Here is a 23902-nt window from a genome sequence, read left to right as displayed (position 1 = left end):
AGCTGGACGGAGTGGCTGGGGAGAGGGAAGTCTGGGCTTCCCTGCTTAGGCTGCTGCTCCCACGACCCCACCTCGGATTAGCAGAAGAAGATGGATGGATACTTGATTTAGTAACAATACAAGGTATTTTTTATTGTCTTAAATTTTCTAATCACATTTTGGATTTTTATTGCAGCTTATCACCGATGGTAAATCAGACGGTCCTTCAGTGGAAGTCCACTGTCTCTGTGAGGATGATGTCACTTCACAAGGTACTACACCTGTCCACTACTGGTAACGCACCTGTAATAACATCACTAAATCATGTTATCTAATGCAAGTTTCTATCGGCCGTTCTTTTTCAAGCAGAGGAAGATCCGGAAAAGCCCCCTGAAGAGATGGAGACACAGCTAAAAAATATCACAATGAAGGAAACGAGCAAAGCAGCTGACCAGGAAGTGTCCTTAGTGGACAGTCAAATGGTAGAAAAACACGATGACCTCAATGAGAGCTTTAAGAAATTGCTCAATAAATTTGGTTTAAAGTTCAAATTGAAGCAAGGCTCGAGTGACGACGACGAGATGGGCCATGTACCTGAGGCTGACACGGAGGAAGTTCCGGTCGAGAGTGTTGTTGATAGCGCGATAACTGAGCAGACTATGACACTAGAAAGTGAATCAATGTGTCCAACACAAGGAGAAACAAGAGAGAAGGTCCAGCAGGACACCCAGACACAAAAACCTGACATACATGAAGAATGGACACACATAGAGACCACGTCTGAACATGATCCAGCATCTAGCTCCGAAGAGGACGTGACTATGTCGCCCGTTAAAAGGTTTTTCACAACAGGAATCTTTGCCGTAAAATGGAAAAAGAGACAGTTGGAGGAAGACGAAATCATTACAAGAGAGCTGGTTCAACAGGACGCAGAAGGAACTGCACCAGACCGGCAAGATGAAACTAATGAGATGAATCCATGCACTGATCCTGCCAAAGATGGCCAAGAAGAAATTCCATCAAGACATCCAGTCACCGAATCTAAAATGTCTCAAGAGACAGAGAATATTCAAGCCAGTTCTCGGAAAAGGCTCCTGCTAAAATCCAATTTGATTAAACTACCCAGAAAACCAATTGACGTGGAACTGCCAGGAGGATGTCAACTAGAACCCACCGGTGAGTCAGACCAGCTTGGGTCCACAAGGAATTTGACCATTGATCCGCAAAAGGATAATACAGCAGAGGTGACTGTAGAGGAGGATAAGACCGCATGGGCCACATTTATTAAAGTCTTATCGCCAAAGAAGCGTTTAAACAGGTCCTTCTTGGAGGAGAAGGACACAGAAATTATGATATCAAGGGAAGAGGAGATACTAAAACGCAGCATGGAAGACAGCAAGAAGCGCAGAGATTCCGTTGTTTCCTGGGATTCTATTCTTTGTGGTTCTGGAAGTAGGAGAAGTAATGGACCTTCAGACTCTGATCATGAAACACCACATGCTGATCATATTTATAGATTAAAAAATGGTGTGGAAGAAACAGAAATTAGTAAAGACAATAGTGAGATTCTAGCCTCTTCCTCCAAACAATCTGGAAGCCCCGTGGAGGTTGATGGAGAATCTCCATGGAACACCTTTAAAAGCCTGCTAAGCCCAAAAAGGAAGGCCAAGCGTGAAGGGGTAAGTGAAAGTGACATGATTCATGAAGACTCCTCGTTTTCATCAAAGATTTTCCCAGGCCGGAAAAAGAGAAAGTCTGTCACAAAGAAAGACCAGGTAGCATCTCCCCGCGAACCTGATCAAAACCTAAGTCCAGATGAATCAGAAATACCTGCCATTGTTCCACTGTCTGAATTTGATGCTGTTGAAATGAATGTTGAAGCAAAAGAGACAAATGTAGAAAGGAAAGTATCAAATGAACCTGACCAAAAAATCCTTGAACAGGTCACAGAAGTAAATCAACCGTTAGATGACCTACAGAGTGTAGACACCACAGTCCAACAATACTTAGACAACGAGGCACGTACAAATGAAGACCTTGCGGAGTTCATTAGCAACCAACTCAGTGATATTACAGAGGAAAGCGAAATGACTCAGACCATGGCCACACCAGAATCTGCTACCCAAGATCTGATGTCTGAGGCCATTACTGCACCTCTGTCTGCTGATTCTACCCTCGCCAATGACAGCGAGATGATCTCTGCAAACTCCCATATATCAGAGCCTTTAAAAACATCAGGCAACACTACACCAGTCCCTGCTGAACCAGAAGTCAAAGAAACAGAGAGACTTATGCAGCAGTTTGTTGAAACTATCTTCACAATGCCAGAGATAGAGCCATTGATTAATAGCTCTGCCTCTGATCAAATACTTGAAACATTTGCCCAAGAGGAGCTGAAACCCCTGGAAGGCAACAAATCTGATGTTGCCACCACCAATGAAAAAGATGAAACTCCAGAAATGGCAAATATATCTAAAGTCATAGAAGCTTGCTCAATTGAAAGTCCACCTCAGATTCCAAATAAAGTGCTTGACACCGTGGAAATGACAATAAATGACGTGAAAGAAGCTGACCTGTCCCAGCCGGCAAACACTACAAACAAACTCTACAGTTTTGATAAGGTCCACGATTATGTGGCCTGTCCGATTGACGTCAAAGGATTGCTGGAGCTGTTGTCTAATAGTAAAGAAAAGATCACGGGGGCGGCTGAAAGCAAATTTGGAGCAGCTGACCGGGATGTGCAAACTTTACTTGACACTATTGACAAACTACCAGTTAAGGATCATCCTCATGTGTTGGAAGGGGACTGGCAAAAAAAAAGAAAACAGAACGAAAAAAGTGTTCAGCAAGTTGAAAAGAAAGTTATGCTGGAAGATTTTCCAGCAGATGAAGTCAAAGGAAAATCAGATGACCTTCCAGGAGCATTCACAGAGGAACCAAAGCCACCAAAAGACATTTTACCTAAAGTTGTCTTGGATTCTGCTGCCAAAAGTGAAGTTTTAGAGAAATGTATTGTTGAACCAGTAGGAGATTATATAATTCCAGTTACGATTAAATTGGAAAAGGCAACTGTGCCTCTGCCTGAGGTTTGTGCTGAGCCAGAAAACAAAGACGATGCAGAGGAATCAGTATATGCATCTAAAAAAGAAATTAGTCATGAGATAAAGATAACAGAAGATTTGGAAGCAAAAGAGTTGGAATTAGATGACACAAGCATCCAAGCAATTAAATCAAAAGAAACATCAAAAACAATATTTCCAAAAGAAAAAGTGAGAGAAAACCTCAACAAAGAAGAAGACATCTTTGCAGAAGTAACAAAGACGGAATATCCCAAATCCAAGGTACCTCCAATTGCTGTTGAACCAGAAAATGAAGGCCAGAAATTAGTGGGTGCAGTCAGAACGGTAATTGAAACTGAAAAAGCCGCTACAAAAAAAGAACAAAGAACAACAGAAGGCATTACTGATAAAAGAACTGTTCCAGTTGAGGCGACTGTGCCAGTGACAGAAATGATTGTCAAACAAGAAGACCAGGAAGCAGTGGATGCATCCAAAAATGAAATTTGTCAAGAAATAGAGGTACCAGAAGATGGGGAAGTAACAAAGTTGGAATCAGATGACACAAACACCCAAGCAAGTAAATCAGAAGTAGAATCTAAAAACATATTTTCAGACGAAAAAGCAAGAGGACACTTTAATGAGGACATCAGGTCGCTAGCTGAAAACAACGAGGCGCAGGAAGACAAAAACACCAAAGTAACAGCTGCACTTGAATTTGAATTCAACCAGGAACAAAAGGTATTGAAAGCAGCACAGAAAAGCCAATTGGAATCTGGTGAAGTTGACGACCAAGCCATTCACCACAAAGTGTTATCAGAAGAAATTATTGCAGAAGAATGTTTAGCTGAACAACTCAAAATGGAAACTGTTCCTCTGCCTGAAACTAAAGCTGTTCAAGAAGAAAAAGGTCATAAGGCACAGGATGATGAATTCCAAAGTGAACTCATCAAAGACGTGGAACAAGTTCAAGTGAATGAAGATGATGTCCAATTAGTTAAAGCTGAAGAAATATCAGAATGTAGGCTTACAGAAAAACCTGTGAAATGTCAAGTCCAAGACAGAAGTGTGTCTCTGACTGAGGTCAATGTTGAGACTATAAAGCAAGACATGAAGAATGTGGATGCAGCCACAGCTAAACAACAGGAATCACTAGAATTAGTACAAAGCACAGATGAAATTATGAAAAAGATAGAAGCTGAATCATTATCAACACAGAGAGAATCATATAAAGTCAATGTCCACTTATTTGATACTAAAGAAGAAGCCATCTTTTCAGAAGAAACAAAGACGGAATATCCCAAAGACAAATCTGAGGTGCCTCCAACCGTCGATGTTGAACCAGAAAACGAAGGGCAGAAATCAGAGGGAGTAGCCAAAACTGAAATTGCACAAGAAAAAGTTGATACAAACAAGGAACAAGAAGCAACAGAAGGCATTACTGAAGAAGGAACTGATCCAGTGGAGGAGACCGAGCCAGTGACAGAAATGAATGTCGAACAAGAAGACCAGGAAGCAGTGGATGTATCTAAAAATGAAATTTGTCAAGAAATAGAGGTACCTAAAGATGGGGAAGCAACAAAGTTGGAATCAGATGACACAAACATTCAAGCAAGTACATCAGAAGCAGCTTCCAAAAACATATTTTCAGAAGAAAAAGCAAGAGAAGACTTTAATGAGGACATCAGGTCGCTAGCTGAAAACGAGGAGCGAGGAGACAAAAACACCAAAGTAACAGCTGCACCTGAATTTGAATTTACCCTGGAACAAAATGTATGGGAAGCAGTACAGAAAAGCCAATTGGAATCTGGTGAAGTTGACGACCAAGCCATTCACCACAAAGTATTATCAGAAGAAATTATTGCAGAAGAATGTTTGGTTGAACAACTCAAAATGGAAACTGTTCCTCTGCCTGAAACTAAAGCTGTTCCAGAAGAAAAAGGTCATAAGGCACAGGATGATGAATTCCAAAGTGAACTCATCAAAGACGTGGAACAAATTGAAGTGAATGAAGATGATGTCCAATTAATTAAAGCTGAAGAAATATCAGAATGTAGGTTTACAGAAAAACCTGTGACATGTCAAGTCCAACACAGAACTTTGTCTCTGACTGAGGCCAATGTTGAGACTATAAAGCAAGACATGAAGAATGTGGATGCAGCCCCAGCTAAACCACAGGAAACAATAGAATTAGTACAAAGCACAGATGAAATTGTGAAAAAGATAGAAGCTGAAACATTATCAACACAGAGAGAATCATATAAAGTCAATGTCCACTTATTTGATACTAAAGAAGAAGCCATCTTTGCAGAAGAAACAAAGACGGAATATCCCAAAGACATATCTGAGGTGCTTCCAACTGTCGATGTTGAACCAGAAAATGAAGGCCAGAAATCAGAGGGAGTAGCCAAAACTGAAATTACACAAGAAAAAGTTGATACAAATAAGGAACAAGAAGCAACAGAAAGCATTTCTGAAGAAGGAACTGTTGCAGTGGAAGAGACAGAGCCAGTGAAAGAAATGATTGTCCAACAAGAAGACCAGGAAGCAGTGGATGTATCTAAAAATGAATTTTCTCAAGAGATAGAGGTACCTAAAGATGGGGAAGCCACAAAGTTGGAATCAGATGACAAAAACAGTCAAGCAAGTACCTCAGAAGTAGAATCTAAAAACATATATTCAGACGAAAAAGCAAGAGGACACTTTAATGAGGACATCAGGTCGCTAGCTGAAAACAACGAGGCGCAAGAAGACAAAAACACCAAAGTAACAGCTGCACTTGAATTTGAATTTAACCAGGAACAAAAGGTATTGAAAGCAGCACAGAAAAGCCGATTGGAATCTGGTGAAGTTGACGACCAAGCCATTCACCACAAAGTGTTATCAGAAGAAATTATTGCAGAAGAATGTTTAGTTGAACAACTCAAAATGGAAACTGTTCCTCTGCCTGAAACTAAAGCTGTTCCAGAAGAAAAAGGTCATAAGGCACAGGATGATGAATTCCAAAGTGAACTCATCAAAGACGTGGAACAAATTGAAGTGAATGAAGATGATGTCCAATTAGTTCAAGCTGAAGAAATATCAGAATGTAGGCTTACAGAAAATCCTGTAAAATGTCAAGTCCAAGACAGAAGTGTGTCTCTGACTGAGGTCAATGTTGAGACTATAAAGCAAGACATGAAGAATGTGGATGCAGCCCCAGCTAAACCACAGGAAACAATAGAATTAGTACAAAGCACAGATGAAATTGTGATAAAGATAGAAGCAGAAGCATTATCAACAGAGAGAAATTCAGAGATTCATACCCACTTATTTCATACTAGAGAAGAAGCCATCTTTGCAGAAAAAACGAAGATGGAAGGACCAAAAGAAAAAGACAAGGTGCCTCCGACTGTCAATGTTGAACCAGATAGTGAATCAGTGGACGTAGCCAAAACTGAACTTAAACAAGAACAAACTGTCGGAAAAGAAGACATTGCAGGAGGAATCACTGAAGAAGAAACTGTTTCAGTTGAAGGGATTATTCCACTAACAGAAATGAATGCCACACCACAGGACCAAGATCAGGAAGCAGTATATGCATTATCAATTGAATTTATTTCAGAAGGCTTTGAATCCGAGGAAAATGAAGAATTTTACACACCAGAAATCACAGAGGAGTTAGACACATTTGCAGCTGAACATGTATCTATAGACAAAGTAGAAATAAATTGTGCTCAGATACTTGAACAGGTCATTTATAAAGAAAATGCAGCATCTTGTGGAGATCTTGAGGTGGGCCTAAGCGATATGGGATCTACACTTACAGAAGAAAAAGGTGATCTTAGAGATGTAGAGATGAGAACTGATGCTCACCTAAAAGAGGTCTCATCTTCACTCGCAGCTTTGGTTGAAAAAACATCTTTTATAGACGAACCCTTCATAAGCTCATTGACAAACCAGCCAGAGGAAACAGCTGTGACTGAAACCCAGCTAAGGAAAGACAACATTACAGAGACTGCACAGAGGAGCAATGAGGTCACGGCTTTGCACGTGATCGAGGACGACCACAGAATGCAAGTGCAAGTAGTGGACGTTGGCGTCACATCAGGCAAGAGAATCGTCGATTCAACGGTAGAGGTCGCAGTAAAAGAAGACAAACCAGTCATGGCTGTGTGTCACAGAAATATTGATAGAGTTGAAAATGTTTCCGCATCTTTTGAAGTTACGGAAGTATCTAATGAGAAAAAGGCGGTAACGCTGCAAAGGGTTGTTCAACACATGAAGAGGACCCAAACCAGAACATTGCCAGAATCTGTTAATGACAACTTGAGGGAAAACGTTTTTAAAAAAGAGCCAGATGAGGGGCCTGCTTGTCAAAGTGAGAATCTGACACAAGAGTCTCATCAAAAAGATGTCCAACAAAGTGTAGATCTCTTAATGTTTCAAGAGGGAAAAAACAAAGATGTTGTGGGAAAAAGTGAAGTATTAGTCCTTGTGAATGACTATGATATGAACACTTCTGGAACAGAAACTATCCGAAGACAAACAATACCACCCACTGACCCCGCAGTACCACAACCTATTTTATTGAAAGAGCAGAACAAAGCACAAACTTCCATACCAAGTACAGTAGAGACAAAGGAGGAAGAACAACAAGTTGTGGCTCAAGATGGGGACGCCCAGGCATTGGAAGTAGATGAAAAAACAATGCTAAATGAGGAAACTTTATCCCAAACACACAGAGCTCATAGGCAGAAAGACACAGAGCCAACCAAAGAAGGTTCTGATACACTGGTAGTGGAAGAGTCCTTATGCCAAATAGACCTAGTTGTTAGTTGTGAAGAGACAGAAGTGACTAAAGGTTTTCAAGCCCCAGTGGAGGAAGAACCATTTTCCCAAATAAATAAAGTTCATAGCCAAAAAGTGACACCAATAACTGAGAAAGTGGTTCAGGCCAAAGTTGCAGAAGAGCCTTCATGCCAAATAGATACCATTTGTGATGATAAAGATATAGAAGCAACTGATGAAAGTGCTAAGGCATATGTAGCGGAAGAACCCCTGCCCCAGATAAATCTAGTTGATGGCCAGAAAGAGACTGAAGTAACCAATGATGATGTTCAGTCACTGAAAGCAAAAGAGTATTTAACTAAAATCAATACAGTTGATAGCCAGAAAGAGGTAAACAAGGATGTTAAACAGGCCCTAGTAGATATAGATGATAACCCCCAACAGACAAAGATAACTGAGATTAGTGTTGTGGCACTAGAAACAAAAGAGCCTATAATTGTAATGGATACAAAAGAGCCAGCAGAAGGATCATTATTTCAAACAGAAAGTCTTCAGGCCCGTGTGGCAGAAGACTGCTTGTCAGAAAGTCAAACGGTTACCGAGGTAACTGAGGTTGGCAGTCCAACTTCAGGAACTCAGCAGAAAACAAACGCGGGCCCCACACAAACAAAACTACCTACGGAAGACGTTCAGACAGTAATTGCAGAGAAGTCCTTCACCCAAATAGATACGAAATGGACAGAGTTTACTGAGGAAGTTGTTAAGGCCCAAGAACTGGAGGAGCACTTATTCCTAAGACACAAGGATACTGGGCAAACTGAAGAACATGTTCAGGTATCAGAAGCCAAAAAGACCATATCACACACAAATTCTGTAAATATTCTCCAGCAGGCAGTTATTAAAGGGGAAGGTATTCAGACCTCAAGAACCCAAGAGTCCTTATCCACAAAACACCCAGAAGACACACACAGACAGACCTCACTAACTGAAGAACATCTTCAGGTACAAGAAGCAGAACAGATTGAATCACAAAGAGATGCTGCCAATATTCATCAACAGGCAGAGAAACTCGTGGAACCAATTCATCCCCAAGAAGTAGAAGAGTCCTTATCCCAGACAGAGCTAGCTGAGAACCAGAACTTGTCAGTGAAAGCAGAGGAACATGATCACGCAACAGATCCAGAGGAGTCCATTTACCAAGAGACGATTGAGAGCAACCAACACACAGAGCGAGATGTAACAGAGGAACATATTCAAGAACTAAAAGCAGAAGAGTCCTTATCGAAAACAGTCGTAGCAGACACCCAAAAACACATAACAATAACTGAAAAACATGTTCAAGAACTAGAAGCCGATGAGACCATAACGCAAACAGATTCTATATACATCCATCAACAGGCAGAACAACCTGAGGAACTTATTCAGGTCAAAGAAACTGAAAAGTCATTGTCCTGGAGAGAGCCTGTGGACAGCCAGAAACTGTCAGCAAGAACAGAGGAACATAATCAAACAACAGAAATGGAAGAGTTCATTTACCAAAGAACAGCTGAGACTCACCAACCGACAGAGATAACAGAGGGGCATTTTCAGGCACAGGACCCAGAAGGGCCCCCATCCGAAACCAATACAGTCGAAAGCCACAAAAATACAGTGCTAACAAAAGAACATGTTAAACTAAAAACAAACAAATACTTAACCGGAATGGATCCAGTTCAAATCCAAAAAGAGTCAGAACTAGCGAAAGCACATACTGAGGAACGAGAAGCAGAAAAACCTTTAAACCAAACATATGCATTAAAGAGAAAGAAAAAGGTAGAGGTACTTCAAGAACATGTTCTGAAACTAGAAGAGCCTATATCTGAAACAAATCTAATAGACAGCCAAAAACAGACAGCACAACAGCAGGAACATGTTCAGGAACCAAAAGCACAAACAGAACAAGTTGAGCAAGAGAAACAGACCAAGCTACCCAATGAACATGTTCAGGAACCAGAACCAGATGAGCCTTTATCCCAAAAAGATGCAGTTAAGAGGGAAAAACAAATAGAGGTGCATAAAGAACATATCCTGAAGCTAGAAGAGACTGTAGTCAAAACAAATCCAGTTGACAGCAACAAACAAAAAGAGCAACCACAGGAGCCTGTTCAGGAGCAAGAACCTCAAACAGATCTAGTTGAGAAGGAAAAACAGACCAAGCTACCTAAAAAACATGTTCAGGATCCAGAACTTGACAAGCCAATATCTGAAACAGAGCCAATTGAAAGCAACCGACAAACAGATGTTACTGAAGAACATTTTAAGGAACGAGGAACAGAGCAGCATTTATCCCAAACAAATACAGCAGAGAGCCATAAACAGACAGAGCGAACCGAAGAACATATTCAGGAACCAGAACAGTATGAGCCCTTGTCAAAAACAGATCCATTTGAGAGCCACAAAAATAAAGTGAAACATGTTGAAGACAAGTCCATATCCAATGAAAGTTCAGTTGCAAATCAGAAAACGACAGAATTGCCTAAAGAAAATGTTGAGAAACTAGAAGCAGAGAGATTCTTATCCAAAACCGATACAGTTAACTACCGGAAACCGACAGAGCAGGGACTTGATCAGGAACAAAAAGCAAAGGAATCCTTATCCCAAACAGATCAAATTGAGAGCCACAGGTGGATAAACTTACCTGAAGAACCTGTTCAGGAACCAGAAACAGATGAGCCCTTTCCCCAACCGGATACAGTTAAGACAGAGAAACAGATGGGGATACCTAAACATCATATTTTGGAACTGGAAGAGCCTGTATCCAAAACCGATTTAGTCGACAGTCACAAACAGACAAAGCAACAGCCAGAGCTTCTTCAGGAACCACAACATCAAACACATCTACTTGACAAGGAAACACAGACCGAGCTAGCTGAGGAATTTGTTCAGCAACCAGAACCAAAAGGGCCCCTATCCGAACTAAATACAGTTGGAAGCAAAAATAAAGCGCTAACAAACAAAAATATTCAAATAGAAGCAAACCAGTACTTACCTAAAACAGATCGAGATCAAATCCAGAAAGAAACCAAAGTAACCAAAAAACATGCCCAGGAAAAACAATCAGAGGAGCCTTTATTTAAAACAAATATAGCAGAAAGCCAGAAACAGGCAAAGGCAACCAAAAAACATGTTCCAAAACCAGAACCAAACGAGCCTTTATCTAAAACAGATCAATTTGAGAGCCACACAATGAAAGACCTAACAGAGGAAGTTGTTGAGAAACCCGAAGCAGACAAGACCATAGCCAAAGAAAGTCCAATTGCGAGGCAGAAACAGACAGAACTACCTGAAGTACATGTTGAGAAACCAGAAACAGAAGAGTACCCATCTGAAACAGACGCAGTTGATAAACAGAAACTGACAGATCTACCGCAGGGACTTGTCCAAATACAGGAAGTGGAGGACAACTTGTCCCAAACAGATCCAATTGAGAGTCACAGAATGACAGAATTACCCGAGGAATGTGTTCAGGAACCAAAAGCAGAAGGGCTACCCAAAACAGATAGCGTTGAGAGCCACAAAAACAAACCGCTGAGAGAAGACTATATCCAACCGGGAGCAAAGGAGTACTTATCTGAAACAGATTCAGTTCAAATTCCGAAAGCGACAGAACTAACCGAAAAAGTTCAGCAAAAAGAAGCAGAGGAGCCAGTATCTTCAACAAATACAGCACAGAACCGGGGACAGGCAGAGCTAAATGAAGGACAGAAAGAGCTGTTATGCCAAAGGGACAAAGTTGAGATCCAAAATCAGACTGAACTAACCAAAGAACAAGTTCAGGAAGCAGAACTAGACAAGCCACAATCTGAAACAGATCCATATGAGAGTTCAAACAAAAAAGTGCTAACAGAAAAACATGTTGAGGCACCAGAAACAGGCGAGTCCATATCCAAAGAAAGTCCTGTTTTGAGCCAGAAAAAGACAGAAGTACTAAATGAACATGTTGAAAAACCAGAAACGAAGGCGCAGTTATTTAAAACCGATGCAGTTGACATACGGAAACAGACAGATCTAATGCAGGGATTTGTGGAAGAACCAAAACCTCAATGTAAACCATTAGGGAGCTACAAACTAATAGATCTACCCAAAGAACATGTCCAGGAACCAGAAGCAGGTCAGCATTTACACCACACAGATGCAGTTAAGGAAAAACAGACAAACCTATCTGAAGAATACATTCCGGAACTAAAAGAGTCTGTATCAGAAACAGATCCAGCTAATCACCACAAACAAACAGAACAGCACAAACTTATTCTGATAGCAGAAACCCCAACAGATCTAAGTGAGAGAGGGACACAGACCGAGCTACTTGAGGAACATGTTAAGGAACCAAAAGCCCAAACAGATCTAAGCGAGAGAGAGAAACATACCGATCTACCTGAGGAACATGTTCAGGAACCAGAAGCCGAAACAGATTTAGGTGCGAGCGAGGAACAGACCGAGCTACCTGAAGACCATGTTCAGGCCCTCGAAAGCGAACGGACTGTGTTGCAAAATAACCCATCACAGATCGAGAAACAGACACAAGGTCACCCCCAAGAACAGGAAACCGATCCAGTTGTCATCAACAAAGAGAAAGAGAAAGAGAAAGTTCATGTTAAGATGAGCAAGACCGCAGAATTGGATTCAACAGAAACCAAAAATCCTCCAACCCTGATGAATTCTGCTGCCAAACCAACAGAATCTTTAGAAGTGGTAGAAGAAACCCCATCCACACACAGCCAAATACCAGAGGCCTCTATCAAAGAAGCAGAGGAGAACAAGCAGGACGTATGGATGAACGCTGAGGAAGGCATCAACATTCAGGAGAAAGCTGAAGCCTCCTCGTTCTCTGACCAGCCTCTCCAAGATCCAGAAGCAGCGTGCTCAGTGTCCGAGAACCTGTGCGAGAACCTGTCCGAGAACCTGTCCAATCCCAACCCCGACAACCAAGACAGTGTCGGGGAAGATTTTGCTGTGGCCCTGGAAAATACCGAAAGCGTTGCTGCCATCGAGCGGGATTAAGTTTATATCAACCGTCTTAAAAGGTACGTTTTTACCATTTAGCTTCCAACATGTCAAATACAATCTTTTTAATGACCGAATAGTGTTTTTTGTCTCCAATCCAGCGTTGGAGTCTGCTGCCGCACAGGAGGACGCAACAGGAAGGAACTCCAGGAAAAAGGCATTTGCCTGCGTCTCTTTCTTTCTGATCGCCTTCAGCCAAATTTATTTTTGTTAGTATCACTGCTCAAAACACTTTCTATGACCAAGAGCTCACACAAGTGACGTTTGATCAGCACTCTCAAATAGATTTCTAATCGCATTGTGACATTTGGTCTAGTTCATCAATGTTTACACACCCTATTTTTCGGATTATAAATCGCTCCGGAGTATACGTCGCACCTGCCGAAATACATAATAAAGAAGGAAAAAAACATATATAAGTCGCACTGGAGTATAAGTCGCATTTTTTGGGGACATTTATTTGATAAAAGCCAACAGCAAGAATAGACATTTGAAAGGCAATTTAAAGTAAATAAAGAATAGTGAAGAAGAGGCTGAATAAGTGTAGGTTATATGAGGCATAAATAAGCAACTGCTATGTTAACCTAACATATTATGGTAAGAGTCATTCAAATAACTATAACATATAGAACATGCTATACCTTTACCAAACTATCTCTCACTCCTAATCCATAAATCTTCTTCCTGGATGTGGCTTCTAAACAACTCTTCCTCGCCGCTTCCTTTTGTCCTTTTCTGCTGCATATTTCACTACGTCCATCTTGTCATCTGCACTACATGATCTCCTTTTCAACGCCATTTTTCTTCTCACTTTTTATAAGTTATCGCCAACCATGAAATGATCCATTTTAATAGCTACGGCAGTAGCATATAGCAGTTAGCATTCCATGACCCACAATGCACTTCTGCCATGACCCTCCCCCGCCCAATTCTTATTGGTTGACGTGTGTGTGACGATTGCTGACATTTTCTTGGTCTCTTCCGCGAATGAGATAAATAACATGATTTGATATTTTACAAATTCACACATAAGTCACAAACTATGAAAAAAACTGCGACTTATAGTCCGAAAAATACGGTACTGTAGTTCATTGCACCATTTAATACTATTTTTGATTGCCTGTTTAAAATGACATACTTTTGTTGAAATGTTTGTGGGTACAAACAATGGTTCCTAGATTTCACAATGTGTGACACACGTTTGCAATAAGACACTTCCATTTCCTTTATTTACTATATCTTCTTATTCATATGGGATCCATGCAATAGTTCCGCTGCCCATGACATTGCACATTGTAAACATGCATGAACAATATGAGCATGACTATTGATGATCGATATTACACGCAGCACAATCTAGGATTCAAAATAGCTTAAAACAACTTTTACATATTTGTTAGCACTTTCTGCATATCTGTTTGGATCAGCTACATTTTTTCACATACTTTTACCCCAAAATGCTGATGTCAAATGTTGTGGCCTTAACTGAAGAAATAAAAAAAAACTGCAGTTATCAGCGGTTGTGTTGTTTCATCTTCTACTGTAGGGTTGTTGTCCATTAAAATGTAAAAAAAGGTTTTACGACTGGCTGATCGGCGACCAAAAAGTCCGGAGTCGACAAGAATTGTTTCTGGAAAGTCTGCTTGTGAGCCGGTCTACCTCACAACTGCTGGTCCCTGAATGCAGCACGACACTCTGGACGACGACTTCTGCCATCTTTTGAGGGTTCAGATCATTTTGACAAGTTCAAACAAAACCTACAAAAAAATAATAGCAACAATTTTAGTAGTGCAGTCAGCTTTTTGTTTTGCACCCACATCATTACTAAGTATTACTACATTTTCATTACATATATTCAAATATATGTGCACATTAAGTACATAAAATATACAGTACAGGCCAAAAGTTTGGACACACGTTTTCTTTATTCTCATGACATTGTAGATAGTCACATCAAAACTATGAATCAACACGTGTGGAGTTATGTACTTCACAAAAAAAGGTAAAATAACTGAAGACATGTTTTATATTCTAGTTTCTTCAAAAGAGTTAACCTTTGCTCTGATTACTGCTCTGCACACTCTTGGCATTCTCTCCATGAGCTTCAAGCACACCAGTGAAGTGAAGACCATTTCAGGTGACTACCTCTTGAAGCTCATGGAGAGAATGCCAAGAGTGTGCAAAGCAGTCATCAGAGCAAAAGGTGGCTATCTTGAAGAAACTAGAATATAAACATGTTTTCAGTTATTTCACCTTATTTTTGTGAAGTACATAACTCCACATGTTCATTCATAGTTTGGATGTGAAAGTCTACAATGTAAATAGTCATGAACATAAAGAAAAGGCATTGAATGAGAAGGTGTGTCCAAACTTTTGGCCTCTACTATATATAAATATATTATATTATACAGAAATATACATATACACACACACACACACACACACAATATATCCCTACGTTTAAAAGGTAGTCGTTAAGGTTGAGTACCAATTTTTTGCACTTTTATGATTGATAGTAAATATTCATTGTTAAAAATAAAGTGTTATTTTGAATGTAACATTTAAAAATGATTTTAATATTATAACAGTGATGTCCAGTTGGTATATCGTGTTTTCTTACTGCATTTTGACTCTTATTTGCAAGGCCATGGCACTTTTCGACATCATATGGCAGCACTTTATAGGCTATCTATGGTATGTTAAACTTTTTCCAGGAAACTGAATGTTATGTTGCACCCTACAAAGTGTTTGTATTGTAAGTATTGTACTTATTATACAGGCATTCATCTTAGTTGTAGTTTTGCAGGGGTCGAAATCGCTAATGCTAACAGTAGCTGGTCTACAGTGAAACCAATGTAAGTTCGCGTCAAGTTAGCCCATTTTGGAAGAGTGGAGCCTTACTTTACGTTGTCGCATTTTCTACGAAATATGGCACCGTTTGATTCTCTGGTGGATTTAAACCCGGTAATACCGACATAATTCGGTACCCACCCCTTGCAGTCACTGATACAAACAAATAAAATCCCTAATAGTGTTGGGTCTAACTTTTAGACGCACGATAAATATGTCTGTCAAAGTTAACGTATGCAAATAAACAAATGGTTGATTATGACCACGTACTATATTCCCCTGGTTTGTGTTACCTCTGCTTAATAATTAGATAGAATGTGCTTCCATAGCTGTATGTTTAACAAACGAGGTATTGTTTGGATGGCAGATTTGTCACTTTAACTGTAGTTACTAGCGCGCAGAAAATTTTACTCTAGTTTGATCAAACTTGGATGGATTTATTTTAGGAGCAAAACGCTAAATAAAGGGTCAAATCTGCATTGGCACGTGTGCTACTATTTCCCCTCCCAATACTCGCACGTCCTATTTTTAGTGCGACTAAAATGTTCACACTGTTTTTTTGTTGATATTGGACTGATATAAATATGCAAACCAAAAAAGCCGTGAAATTGTCACGTTGTGTAAATGGTAAATAAAAAGAGAATGATTTGCAAATCCTTTCAACTTATATTCAAATGAATAGACTGCAAAGACAAGATATTTCATGTGCACACTGACAAACTGTTCTTTTTTTGCCAATTTTAGCTCATTTGTATTTGATGCCTGCGCCATTTTTGAAAAAAGCTGGCACAAGTGGCAAAAAAGACTGAGAAGGTTGAGGAATGCTCATCAAACACTTATTCGGAACATCCTACGGGTGAAGGCTAATTAGGAACAGGTGGGTGCCATGATTGGCTATAAAAGCAGCTTCCATGAAATGCTCACTCATTCACAAACAAGGACGGGGCGAGAGTCACCACTTTGTCAACAAATGCCTGAGCAAATTGTTTAAGAACAACATTTCTCATCCAGCTATTGCAAGGAATTTAGGGATTTCACAGTCTACGCTCCGTAATATCATCAAAAGGTTCAGAGAATCTGGAGAAATCACTGCACGTAAGCAATAATACGGACCATGGATCCCTCAGGCGGTACTGCAGCAAAAAATGACATCAGTATGTAAAGGATATCACCACATGGGCTCAGCAAAGGTTCAGAAAACCAATGTCAGTAACTAAAGTTGGTCGCTACATCTGTAAGTGCAAGTTAAAACTCGACTATGCAAAGCCAAAGCCATTTATCAACAACACCCAGAAACACCGCCGGCTTTGCTGGGCCCGAGCTCATCTAAGATGGACTAATGCAGAGTGGAAAAGTGTTCTGTGGTCTGACGAGTCCAAATTTCAAATTGTTTTTGGAAACTGTTGTCGTCGTGTCCTCCGGAAAAGAGAGCAAAAGGACCATCCGTAGTGTAAAAGGCAGCATGTGTGATGGTATGGGGGTGTATTAGTGCCCAAGGCATGGATAAATTACACATCTGGAAAGGCACCATTAATGCTGAACGGTACATACAGCTTTTGGAGCAACATATGTTGTTGTCATGGACGCCCCTGCTTATTTCAGCAAGACAATGCCACGCCAGGTGTTACAACAGCATGGCTTTGTAGTAAAAGAGTGCGGGTACTAGACTGGCCTGCCTGTAGTCCAGACATTGAAAATGTGTGGTGCAATATGAAGGCTAAAATATGAGGCAGGAGACTGTTGAACAACTTAAGCTGTACATCAAGCAAGAATGGGAAAGAATTCCACTTCAAAAATGTGTCTGCTCAGTTCCCAAACCTGCACTGAGTGTTGTTGAAAGGAACACACTGGTAAAAATGTCCCCGACAACTTTTTTGCAATATGTTGCTGCCATTAAATTCTAAGTTCATGATCATTTGCAAAAAAAAAAGGAGTTTCTCAGTGTGAACATGAGCAATCTTGTTTTTGCAGTCTATTCAATTGAATATAAGTTGAAAAGGATTTGCAAATCATTGTATTCTCTTTTTATTTACCATCTACACGACGTGACAACTTCACTGCTTTGGCTTTTGTAGGATCGGGACACCTGTAAATATACAGTTTTCATGTGATGGAGAGTGCTCACTTCAATGGTGATGAGGATGACGATCATCCACTCCAGCCTCAGGCTGTGCTTGTTGCTCAAGTGGCTTCTCATCAGGCCCGTCAGCTGATCACAATTCTCCAGCTTCTCGTTCACAACCTACAGAGTCACAGAGAACAACTTAACGGCGACTGTCATTCTTGTCGTGGCGTGTGCGGCGTGCTTGCAGTACGTTGACCCTGCGGTTGATGCTGAGGAACTTGCAGGTCTTGTCGAAGAGTTTCTCCAGGTTCTCCCGGTCCCAGTAGAAGTCGGGCGTGAGGAGGAGGTCGGATCTCAGGTTTATACAGTGTCTGTGACAGGACAGTGTTGTAGGTGACACAGTGTACTATTTTAATTACTTCAGGGGTGACCAAAGTGCGGCCAGGGGGGGACACATAAAACAAAAAAAAAACAATTGTAAAAATGTGAGAAAAAAAGAGCAAAAAAAGACAAAATGTAAGGAGAAATAGTTAAGCTAGTGGCCTCGTGATTAGAGCAGGGGTCACCAACACCAGGTGGCCCGTGAGGACCAGATGAGTCGCCCGCTGGCCTGTTCTAAAGATAGCTCAAATAGGATAGGTCTTTATTGTCACTGCACAAGTACAACGAAACTTTGTTTTCAGCACAAACCTGTTCAAGAGGAGACAAACAAACAGTGTACAGGGTTACAGAACCAGAACGCTGATGGGTCGCCGTAAGGCGCCCAGGAAAAGATGGGAAAAAGGTAAAAGCTGGGGAAGGATGAGTAAAAAAATACAATCTAGACTGGGCTTTTAAGGGGGCCCAGTCTGGAGTGGGAAAAAACCTCCATAGCAAAGCACATATAGATATTACAACATACATCTCCAGATATCTAGCAACAGAGAGAAGGTAGTTCAAGGTCATGGTGGCGGGCCGCAGCTCTCAGGCGTTGACCATCCTTCCATCACTCCTATGGGATTTACGTCGAGGGTGTTGGGTTGGGGGGATGGGGTGTGTATGTGTGGCGTATATTTTTGTGGATGTGTGTGTGTGTAAGCCTGCAGTGTGTCTCTATTCCGCGGCCTGATGTATTATGCAGTCGCTGGTCCAAAGTCAACAACAACAGGTGTGTGTCCATGAGAGACAAGAAGGGAGTTTGTTGTGTCTTCGCTGCACTGTCCTTCGGGAGAGTCTCCAAGCCAGGGAAACAATCCAAGTTAGAATGATTTGTATGCCAGTGAAAATAAAATTTGCTTTTCACTCTAAATTGTCTATGACTGGTCCTCAAAAACTGCGGGGCAGACAGTCCGATGTGATCCACAGTTCTTCCCGCATCCTCCAATCATTTGTGGCAGCTTTGGGGTACTTTGAAGACTGCCAGCAAAAACTTCCAATTTGTGGACAAACCAGAGCAAGGCTTACTCCAATCAGCAGATGTCCTGTGGTCATAATTACCAGTAGGTGGATATCTTCACCTCCTGGACAGAAAAGGGTCGCCAGGCACGTGGCACTCATCCTTCTCCCAAGAGTCCGTGGTGTGTCCAGCAACAACCGCTTGGTCACGACAGCAGGTTTCCCCAAACACAAGATCTTGTCAATTTTGTTGAGGCCAGTTAAATAGTTCCAATGTTTAGATTTGGAGAGCAGTGCAAAAAGAGGCAACAAAAAAGTGAAGACAAGACAAAGAAGCACCCAAGAAGTAGCTCTTGCTTTCAAAAAGGTTGGTGACCCCTGGGTTAGAGTGTCCGCCCTGAGATGGGTAGGTCGTGAGTTCAAATCCCGGCCGAGTCATACCGATTTTTATCGAAAAAACACTCGTAAAAATGTACGAAAAAATGAGTAGAAAAAGACAAAATATAATGAAAAAAAGCCAAGCTTGTGGCCTAGTGGTTAGAGTGTCTGCCCTGAGATGGGTAGGTTGTGAGTCCAAACCCCGGCCGAGTCATACCAAAGACTATAAAAAAATGGGAGTCATTACCTCCCTGCTTGGCACTCAGCATCGAGGGTTGGAATTGGGGGTTAAATCACCACAAATGCTTCCCGGGCGCGGCCACCGCTGCTGCTCACTGCTCCCCTCACCTCCCAGGGGGTGATCAAGGGTGATGGGTCAAATGCAGAGAATAATTTTGCCACGCCTCGTGTGGTACTTTCACTTTACTTTATAATGTTGTCGCTAATAACTAAGGGTGTGAATCCTTCATTCCATTTCCAATTCTGAAACACAAATATAAAAATATAAAATCTAAATTAGGCCTGTTTTTTTATTTTGATTACATATGGCAGATTTTATATGGTTGATTTCCATTAAAATATTGCCACAAAACTGGATTTTGCGCTGTTTTCCTTTTATGGATTTAAACTTTTTTCCATATAAACCCAAAGTAGGACAACAATGTTATGAGACTTAAGACTCCTGCTGAACAAAGATGTTAGCATTATGCTAAAAACATGCTAAACGCGAAGGAAAAGCTAAATGCTGCTTCCGGTTCAATTTGTCTTTACTCATTTTGGATGAAAATATATCACATTTTTGTGGTTAACTGGAAAAAAATGAATCCCAAAAAGGAAAACAGCACAAAATCCAATTTTATGGCAATATTTTAACTAAAATCAACCCTTTGTTGGTTTTTAAATCTGCCAAATATAATAAAATTGCAAAACGGCCCTAATTTTGTTTTATAATTTGCGTTTCAGAATAAGAAATAGAATGAAGGGAAGGTACACTGACCGCAATCCAACCATTTGATCCAATTCTGGCTCCTGCGTTATGATTGCATTCAGAATCAATTCTCTATTCGACACGATTCTTGATTCAAACTGATTCTCGCAGTGCAATATTTGGTATGATAATTAAAGTATAGTTCAAACATTATCCAAACAAGTTACAAGGTTAGACAAACTCTTACTGGTTTCATGGAAATGGCTGGAAAACATTTTCGTAAAAGTTGATTCTTAAAACAAAACAAAAAAAGGAATCTTTACCGTATTTTTCAGGTTATAAGTCGCTCCACAGTATAAGTCGCACCTGCCGAAAATGCATAATAAAGAAGTAAAAAAACATATATACGTCGCCCTGGAGTATAAGTCGCATTTTTGAGTAAATGTATTTGATAAAATCCAACAGCAAGAATAGACACTTGAAAGGCAATTTAAAATAAATAAAGAATAGTGAAGAAGAGGCTGAATAAGTGTAGGTTATATGAGGCATAAATAAGCAACTGCTATGTTAACCTAACATATTATGGTAAGAGTCATTCAAATAACTAGAACATATAGAACATGCTATACCTTTACCAAACTATCTCTCACTCCTAATCCATAAATCTTCTTCCTGGATGTGGCTTCTAAACAACTCTTCCTCGCCGCTTCCTCTTGTCCTTTTCTGCTGCATATTTCACTACATCCATCTTGTCATCTGCACTACATGATCTCCTTTTCAACGCCATTTTTCTTCTCACTTTTTATAAGTTACCACCAACCATGAAATGATCCATTTTAATAGCCTAAGGCAGTAGAATATAACATAGAGCAGTTAAAATTCCATGACCCACAATGCACTTCTGCCATGACCCTCCCCCGCCCAATTCTTATTGGTTGACGTGTGTGTGACGATTGCTGACATTTTCTTGGTCTCTTCCGCAAATGAGATAAATAATATTATTTGATATTTTACGGTAATGTGTTAATAATTTCACGCATAAGTCGCTCCGGAGTATAAGTTGCACCCCCGGCCAAACTATGAAAAAAACTGCGACTTATAGTCCGAAAAATAGGGTACTACATTTTTAAAATACATATTTGAACATTATGGATTGATTTAGAATCAGGATGAATAAGAATTGCAATTTTGTTGTGTACCCCAACTAATGAATATTAATACAATTTGCCACCTCTAACACAAAGCTAGCACTAAGTTCTACATTAAGACACAACCAAATTGAAGCTGCGTTTAGCGTTTCCACTAAAAATACAGATTTGGGTGGAAAAAGAGATGTAATGTGTGTCATGTGTAAACAACATAAAGTTCCTCCGTGATTAATCTTACTTCCTGAGAGTTGAAGGGAGACACTTTTTAAAATTCCTTCTCCGTCCTCGCGGTGCACCAAGCAGCCAATTAGCTGTCAATGATTCAATCAATAGCCAATCACCTGTTAGTGGATTAGTGGACAGACTTTGTGCTAACTGTGTGTACCTCAGGGTGAACAGCTCGCCTATCTTCTGCATGACTTGGGCCGAGGACAACTTTATACTCTGGCCTGATTTCAGCATCTGAGGAGGAGGGGGAAAGTGCAACAATTACTGTCATGACTTGACAGGCGGCGTTAGAGTACGTGCTTGAGAATGTGTACCTCAGGAATTGATTGAATCGACTCTATAAAGTTATCTAGTGACACCTCCCATATGGCCAGCTTGACTGTAGGACACAAAGTCCACAAAGTGTCAGAGGAGACCACAAACATGCATGTCAACACTTAACACTTTATTACATTAAAAAATGCTTGGCAAAGATCAAAACACAATTATTGTACAAACCCCGTTTCCACATGAGTAGGTAAATGGTGTTAGATGTAAATATAAACAGAATACAATGATTTGCAAATCCTTTTCAAGCCATATTCAGTTGAATATGCTACAAAGACAACATATTTCATGTTCAAACTCAAACATTTTTTTTTTTGCACATAATCATTAACTTAAGAATTTGATGCCAGCAACACGTGACAAAGAAGTTGGGAAAGGTGGCAATAAATACTGATAAAGTTGAGGAATGCTCATCAAACACTTATTTGGAACATCCCACAGGTGTGCAGGCTAATTGGGAACAGGTGGGTGCCATGATTGGCTATAAAAACAGCTTCCCAGTCTTTCACAAGAAAGGATGGGGCGAGGTACACCCCTTTGTCCACAACTGCGTAAGCAAATAGTCAAACAGTTTAAGAACAACCTTTCTCAAAGTGACATTGCAAGAAATTTAGGGATTTCAACATCTACGCTCCATAATATCATCAAAAGGTTCAGAGAATCTGGAGAAATCACTCCACGTAAGCGGCATGGCCGGAAACCAACATTGAATGACCGTGACCTTCCATCCCTCAGACGGCACTGTATCAAAAACCGACATCAATCTCTAAAGGATATCACCACATGGGCTCAGGAACACTTCAGAAAACCACTGTCACTAAATACAGTTGGTTGCTACATCTGTAAGTGCAAGTTAAAGTTCTACTATGCAAAGCGAAAGCCATTTATCAACAACATCCAGAAACACTGCTGGCTTCTCTGGGTCCGAAAACATCTAAGATGGACTGATGCAAAGTGTAAAAGTGTCCTGTGGTCTGACGAGTTCACATTTCAAATTGTTTTTGGAAATATTCGACATTGTGTCATCCGGACCAAAGGGGAAGCGAACCATCCAGACTGTTATCGACGCAAAGTTGAAAAGCCAGCATGTGTGATGGTATGGGGGTGCATTAGTGCCCAAGGCATGGGTAACTTACACATCTGTGAAGGCACCCATACATACAGGTTTTGGAACAACATATCCAAGCAACATTATCATGGACGCCCCTGCTTATTTCAGCAAGACAATGCCAAGCCACGTGTTACAATGGCGTGGATTCATAGTAAAAGAGTGCGGGTACTACACTGCCCCGCCTGTAGTCCAGACCTGTCTCCCATGGAAAATGTGCGGTGCATTATGAAGCGTAAAATAGGACAGCGGAGACCCCGGACTGTTGAAGGACTGAAGCTCTACATAAAACAAGAATGGGAAAGAATTCCACTTTCAAAGCTTCAACAATTAGTTTCCTCAGTTCCCAAACGTTTATTGAGTGTTGTTAAAAGAAAAGGTGATGTAACACAGTGGTGAACATGCCCTTTCCCAACTACTTTGGCACGTGTAGCAGCCATGAAATTCTAAGTTAATTATTATTTGCAAAAAAAACTAAAATTTATGAGTTTGAACATGAAATATGTTGTCTTTGTAGCATATTCAACTGAATATGGCTTGAAAAGGATTTGCAAATCATTGTATTCTGTTTCTATTTACATCTCACACAATTCCCCAACTCATATGGAAACGAGGTTTGTACATTACGATGCCTTTGACCCCGCCCCC

At 40.6% G+C, this 23902-nt stretch overlaps 2 protein-coding genes across 4 annotated transcripts in view; one reads left to right on the top strand and one right to left on the bottom strand.

Moving 5' to 3' along the window:
• The first annotated feature begins 338 nt into the window (after window positions 1–338).
• Window positions 339–14362, top strand: akap12a (A kinase (PRKA) anchor protein 12a). The gene is made up of 2 exons (XM_061896340.1): window positions 339–12868; window positions 12950–14362. Exon 1 carries the CDS (start codon window positions 378–380, stop codon window positions 12843–12845), a length of 12468 nt encoding a protein of 4155 aa, XP_061752324.1. The 5' UTR covers window positions 339–377; the 3' UTR covers window positions 12846–12868; window positions 12950–14362.
• The window catches only part of rmnd1 (required for meiotic nuclear division 1 homolog), a 22994-nt gene continuing 13140 nt past the window's right edge, over window positions 14049–23902 (bottom strand). For 2 of the 3 annotated variants that reach the window (XM_061896342.1, XM_061896344.1), the window contains 5 exons: window positions 22134–22198; window positions 21977–22053; window positions 18014–18134; window positions 17824–17940; window positions 14049–14605 (listed from right to left, as the gene is read on the bottom strand). In XM_061896342.1, coding sequence (XP_061752326.1) covers window positions 14576–14605; window positions 17824–17940; window positions 18014–18134; window positions 21977–22053; window positions 22134–22198 — 410 coding nt within the window. In that variant the 3' untranslated portion in view covers window positions 14049–14575. The remainder of the gene's footprint in view (window positions 14606–17823; window positions 17941–18013; window positions 18135–21976; window positions 22054–22133; window positions 22199–23902) is intronic. The other variant, XM_061896343.1, reaches the window with a different exon arrangement.

This window comes from Nerophis ophidion, linkage group LG03 (assembly GCF_033978795.1).
Source record: "Nerophis ophidion isolate RoL-2023_Sa linkage group LG03, RoL_Noph_v1.0, whole genome shotgun sequence".
NCBI lineage: Eukaryota > Metazoa > Chordata > Actinopteri > Syngnathiformes > Syngnathidae > Nerophis > Nerophis ophidion.
The sequence above is the reverse complement of the archived record's forward strand: the minus strand, read 5'-3'. Positions and strand labels throughout refer to the sequence as shown.